The sequence below is a fragment of the Blennius ocellaris genome, assembly GCF_963422515.1.
Source record: "Blennius ocellaris genome assembly, chromosome: 5".
In the NCBI taxonomy this organism is placed as follows: domain Eukaryota; kingdom Metazoa; phylum Chordata; class Actinopteri; order Blenniiformes; family Blenniidae; genus Blennius; species Blennius ocellaris.
Window position 1 is genome coordinate 2,723,294 of NC_137654.1, and position 6,783 is coordinate 2,730,076.

General features: G+C 50.7%; 1 protein-coding gene across 3 annotated transcripts in view; it reads left to right on the forward strand.

Moving 5' to 3' along the window:
* LOC308130746 (paired box protein Pax-7-like) overlaps positions 1–4,364 on the forward strand; it is a gene marked incomplete at its 3' end in the record, with an annotated part of 97,328 nt that extends 92,964 nt beyond the window's left edge. For all 3 annotated transcript variants that reach the window (XM_080497191.1, XM_080497190.1, XM_080497192.1), the window contains exon 9: positions 4,249–4,364. In XM_080497191.1, coding sequence (XP_080353317.1) covers positions 4,249–4,364 — 116 coding nt within the window. The remainder of the gene's footprint in view (positions 1–4,248) is intronic.
* Positions 4,365–6,783: the final 2,419 nt, after the last annotated feature.

Here is a 6,783-nt window from a genome sequence, read left to right on the forward strand (position 1 = left end):
TCATATTTTGATATCTGATTCACTTCATAGAGAAACAAATTGAAAGCTGTTAAAAACTCGCACATGATGAGTCATATGGTCAAAATAAACCTGTTTTTATTTCTGGGGTCATTCCATTAAGCTTTGCTGCTACTTGCTTTGGCAGTGCCATCTTGTTATGGTGATCCCCTTCAAAGTTCCTCAAGCTATACTCAAATACACCTTGTGTCAGGTTTCTCCACGTGAGGCAGTAAATACATATCGGTTGGAAAAATACAAGCCCAACTTTAAATAAAAGACAAAACGAGACAAACCCACAACGGCACCATGAGGGTAAAAGTGTGATTATGCCACCAAATGTACTGACCCAAATACATGAAAGCAAACCGAAGCATGAGGGGAGCACATTACCGTCCCTCAGTCTGAGACACAGACAGAGACTCAACTAACGGGACACAACCAACTGAACCAGGCTACAGAAAACATGTCCACTGTCCTGAGGACCAGGAGGACACTGGAGCCTTCAAGGTTTGCGTAGTGTCAAAACAGAGGTTTGCAGCTGGCTTATGGCAATTCATAAGCTTTGTATATAGTGTGTGTATGAATGAAGCTTGATGGGATGTGATAAATACTCATGTCAGTACTCACTATCTGCAAGTAGCTTAAGGTTGGTACTTGTACTTGTACTCGTACTTTGAAAAAGTGATATCATCCAAAAAGGACAAACTGAAACTTGAGTCAGAACAAAACTAAAACCATCATTGAAACATATGTTGTCATACATTTTTATGTTAAATGTTATAGCTGCCCTACCATGGTCCTGCTGGACCCCTGTCCTGCATGCTTCGAATGCCTCCCTGCTGCAGTACAACTAAATGTAATGAGGATGTCTTCACCTCACTCCTCAGGAAGACAAATACGAGCTATACAACCAACACAATTGCCCCGTTCTACATGGTTTGGTGCCTTTATTAGACAGTTGAGACTGCTGACTTGAAGTAATAGGCTGTTTATGGTCAAAAGCACGGGTTTCTCATTCAGATAAGATCTCAGGTATGACGCAAAAGACTTTGGAGAGCAGATTTGGGGATTGTTTTCCTTTTTCTTCTAACTGTGAACTCATGAACACACCCAGCTCAGGGCTCAGTGTATGGACAGAGCTCTCGCCACGAACACCGTGGCTGCTGTGCTCACCTTTCACACAACACAACCACAGACCTCTTGGACCCAGGTTGGTAGTGTCGGGACCTGTGCAGATGGATCCAGCCGCAGACTCACAGAGTTCCATGAAATCAGATTCATTGTAGACAGGTTCAGAGAAGACAAGGAAACGCAGGTGAAACAGGAGCAACAGATGACAAGATGAGCCGACAGGCGGAGAGGGTGTAGATACACAAGGTAGAACTGATTATGACAAACAGGGGCACACAGAGGGAGAAGGCCATTGGTTAATTAAAAACGTGAAGTGAGACCCACAGGGGCAGACGGACACAGAGACCTGACAGGGAGGCCTCCTGAAGTCCATCCCAAACGTGAGACAAGCAGCAGACGGTTTGTCCTCAGTCACTTCAGAATCCACAATGTTCCTCATCAATGCAAGGTTCCACTATTGCCCTTGTTTTGGTGTGAGGTGTTCCTCAGATGGCTATGGGCTGGATTACCCTCATTGTGATCTACACTCTTCCTCCCCTTTGTGCTGTAAAGAGGTGTCACCATCCTGACATGTGACCCTGGAGATTCTGTAGAAAAGGTCAGAACAGGAATATTTCAGACCATAGCTTTAAGCCACACGAAAGTGTCTCTGCTGTCATCGACTGGACGGACTGTGTGGGGCTCAAGGTCTTTTGGGTATTCCTACACTTCACTCTGCACAAACATTCTAATAAGACCTTATGTCTCTGCTTTAGAGATAATTATTTGCTCCATTGAACTCATGGGTTTTTTGGATCATGATTTTCAGGTTCCTGTCTTCATTGGAAGGCCCTACCTGTAGTTTGTAGCTCCTATTGTCTTTGTTAATTGATTCTAAAATAGCCACCATTGGGTTCAGGGGAGGGCACACTGAACTAAACAATCCAGCAGGATGCAGCCAGCTGTGCTTTCATTGGTCATAGAACATCAGCGTGGGGACACAGACTGGTCCTCTGAGGACATCATGGATTAGTCCTGCTACTTTTCTCTAAAGACACGAGAAGATGCCTTCACATTTATTCTGCTTGATCACAACATGGCTTTATATTTTGCTTGTTTTGGTTGTGATTATATTAAACTACAGTAATTAATGAGATTTTCCTTTGAGGTGGGTTTCATTTACATTTAAGATTTGGACGTGTGTGCCCCAACACACACACACACACACACACACACACACACACACACACACACACACACACACACACACACACACACACACACACACACACACACACACACACACACAAACACACACACACACACACACACACACCATCAGGGACAGACTTAACATTTTACTTATGACATTTGACTTTTCTCTTGTTCTAAATCAGGAAGCTCCTGACAGATTAAAGTATATACTGTCAAAATACCTGAGGTGTCTCTGTGTGTGTGTGTGTGTGTGTGTGTGTGTGTGTGTGTGTGTGTGTGTGTGTGTGTGTGTGTGTGTGTGTGTGTGTGTGTGTGTGTGTTATCAGATAGGCAGAGGGCTCTCAGTGTGACTGCTCGACAGGGATTTAAGGAATAAACCTAGTTGACAGGAAAAAAACAGCTTCGTTTAAAGGGTCTTGCTAAACCCTTGTGAAACACAAACACACACCTGTGCACGTGCACACACACACACACACACACACACACACACACACTGCTCCCCCACTTGCTTGCTGACTGACTGGCGTGTTGGCAGACAGACCTGCCCACCCGTTGGTTTTCTTCTTTCTCTCAGGCCTCAGTTCAGGAGCGACAGCCTCCTTTCTGTGAAGACGAGCTTCTTAACTGACAAGCCTTCCTTATCCACAACCAATAACCACCACACACACACACACACACACACACACACACACCTCTCTCAGTTATCACCAGCTGAACCAGGGAGGAGCAACATCCACGACTCAGAGGAAATGTGATGAGCATTAACGTCAGCTTTCCTCAAGCCACCGTTCTTCCAGTGACTACCTGCCTCTCTGGCTGCTTTTGTCTGTTTGTCAAACACAGTGTCCTGTTGTCAGTCTTTGTGATTGGATAGAAAGCAAACGGTTCTGTGCATGTACAAAAATGACCCCAGTAATAGGCTTTTTCTTGTCAATGTGCAGAAACTTGGCAAAAATATAAAATCTTCCAGAGAGGTTTTACTAATTATTGTTCCCAAGATGTTGCACTTTCTCAATATAATGATGTCGTTTCTCTCACTGAGACACTGAAGACAATTGTGGAGACAAATCTATATTTGTAATCACGAATATAATGAACACCTCAAACTCAAATCCTCATCTGAAAACGGTTGTTCATCTAAATTTTGATCCGGACATCAGACATTCCAATGTGAAAACTGTATAAATAGCATTTCCACAACAGTTGGATCATTTGATTGTACACAAAGCTGTGATTGACTGAATAATGGCCGTAGGATCGTTACAGGACAAGACGTGACACTAAAACATCAAGGTTTTAGCAGTGAAGAATATTTGGGTGACACTTTGTTGTTGCTCCTCTCGTACACACACACACACACACACACACACACACACACACACACACACACACACACACACACACACACACACACACACACACACACACACACACACACACACACACACACACACACACACACACACACACACACACTTCCCTTCATGACCTGGACTATGTAGCTGTTGTACCAGATCACAAAATACTCCTATTGGTCCTGAACTTGTCAGACTGTAAAGTTTTGTTTTGAAGGATCCACTAAGGAAATGAAACCATGATTGACGTCAGACTCTGGTTTTCACCTGGTCACTGTGACTGGCTGACGTTTCCTCAGCTGCCCTCCACAGCTTCTGATATGAGAGATTCTTTGTTTTGCTCCTTTTTACTTCTTCGAATCTCTTTGTTGCTCTTGTTGATCCCACAGTTTTGACTTTTTGAACTAACAAATCTTATAATGCCAATAATATAACCTTTGTGACAGTTTCAAAAGAAGGAAGCAAATAACGAATCTGGACTTCACTTGTCTGGTGCTTTTCAACTGAGTGAGCAGTTGTGTTGTGAGGAGAAGTGATGTTAAAGCGTGTCCTTCCTGTCGTCCTGCAGCGGCGGTGGACTACCTGGCCAAGAACGTGGGTCTGTCCAGCCAGAGGAGGGTGAAGCTGGCCGACCACTCCGCTGTCCTGGGGCTGCTGCAGGTGGAGACTGGGCAGGCCTACTAGCTCCTGCAGACTGTCCAGCCTGGTCACCAGCACCACCTGCTCCTCCCACCTCCTCCCACCTCCTCCAACCTGCTCCAACCTGCTCCAACCTGCTCCAACCTGCTCCAACCTGCTCCAACCTCCTCCCACCTCCTCCCACCTCCTCCAACCTGCTCCAACCTGCTCCAACCTGCTCCAACCTCCTCCAACCTCCTCCCACCTGCTCCAAACTCCTCCCACCTCCTCCCACCTCCTCCCACCTCCTCCAACCTGCTCCAACCTGCTCCAACCTGCTCCAACCTGCTCCAACCTGCTCCAACCTCCTCCCACCTCCTCCAACCTCCTCCCACCTCCTCCCACCTCCTCCCACCTCCTCCAACCTCCTCCCACCTCCTCCCACCTCCTCCAACCTGCTCCAACCTGCTCCAACCTGCTCCAACCTCCTCCCACCTGCTCCAACCTCCTCCAACCTCCTCCAACCTGCTCCAACCTGCTCCAACCTGCTCCAACCTCCTCCAACCTCCTCCCACCTCCTCCAACCTGCTCCAACCTGCTCCAACCTGCTCCAACCTGCTCCAACCTCCTCCAACCTCCTCCCACCTGCTCCAAACTCCTCCCACCTCCTCCCACCTCCTCCCACCTCCTCCAACCTGCTCCAACCTGCTCCAACCTGCTCCAACCTGCTCCAATCTGCTCCAACCTCCTCCAACCTGCTCCAACCTCCTCTCACCTCCTCCCACCTCCTCCCACCTCCTCCAACCTGCTCCAACCTGCTCCAACCTCCTCCAACCTGCTCCAACCTCCTCCCACCTCCTCCCACCTCCTCCCACCTCCTCCAACCTCCTCCAACCTGCTCCAATCTGCTCCAACCTCCTCCAACCTCCTCCCACCTGCTCCAACCTGCTCCAACCTCCTCCAACCTCCTCCAACCTGCTCCAACCTGCTCCAACCTCCTCCCACCTGCTCCAACCTCCTCCCACCTCCTCCCACCTCATCCAACCTCCTCCCACCTGCTCCAACCTGCTCCAACCTCCTCCAACCTCCTCCAACCTGCTCCAACCTGCTCCCACCTCCTCCCACCTGCTCCAACCTGCTCCCACCTCCTCCAACCTGCTCCAACCTCCTCCAACCTGCTCCAACCTGCTCCCACCTCCTCCAACCTGCTCCAACCTCCTCCAACCTCCTCCCACCTCCTCCCACCTCATCCAACCTGCTCCAACCTGCTCCAACCTCCTCCAACCTCCTCCCACCTCCTCCCACCTCATCCAACCTGCTCCAACCTGCTCCAAACTCCTCCAACCTTCTCCCACCTCCTCCCACCTCATCCAACTTGCTCCAACCTGCTCCCACCTCATCCAACCTGCTCCCACCTCCTCCAACCTGCTCCCACCTCCTCCAACCTGCTCCCACCTCCTCCAACCTGCTCCAACCTGCTCCAACCTCCTCCAACCTTCTCCCACCTCCTCCCACCTCATCCAACCTGCTCCAACCTGCTCCCACCTCATCCCACCTGCTCCAACCTGCTCCAACCTGCTCCAACCTGCTCCAACCTCCTCCCACCTGCTCCAACCTCCTCCAACCTCCTCCAACCTGCTCCAACCTGCTCCAACCTGCTCCAACCTCCTCCAACCTCCTCCCACCTCCTCCAACCTGCTCCAACCTGCTCCAACCTGCTCCAACCTGCTCCAACCTCCTCCAACCTCCTCCCACCTGCTCCAAACTCCTCCCACCTCCTCCCACCTCCTCCCACCTCCTCCAACCTGCTCCAACCTGCTCCAACCTGCTCCAACCTGCTCCAATCTGCTCCAACCTCCTCCAACCTGCTCCAACCTCCTCTCACCTCCTCCCACCTCCTCCCACCTCCTCCAACCTGCTCCAACCTGCTCCAACCTCCTCCAACCTGCTCCAACCTCCTCCCACCTCCTCCCACCTCCTCCCACCTCCTCCAACCTCCTCCAACCTGCTCCAATCTGCTCCAACCTCCTCCAACCTCCTCCCACCTGCTCCAACCTGCTCCAACCTCCTCCAACCTCCTCCAACCTGCTCCAACCTGCTCCAACCTCCTCCCACCTGCTCCAACCTCCTCCCACCTCCTCCCACCTCATCCAACCTCCTCCCACCTGCTCCAACCTGCTCCAACCTCCTCCAACCTCCTCCAACCTGCTCCAACCTGCTCCCACCTCCTCCCACCTGCTCCAACCTGCTCCCACCTCCTCCAACCTGCTCCAACCTCCTCCAACCTGCTCCAACCTGCTCCCACCTCCTCCAACCTGCTCCAACCTCCTCCAACCTCCTCCCACCTCCTCCCACCTCATCCAACCTGCTCCAACCTGCTCCAACCTCCTCCAACCTCCTCCCACCTCCTCCCACCTCATCCAACCTGCTCCAACCTGCTCCAAACTCCTCCAACCTTCTCCCACCTCCTCCCACCTCATCCAAC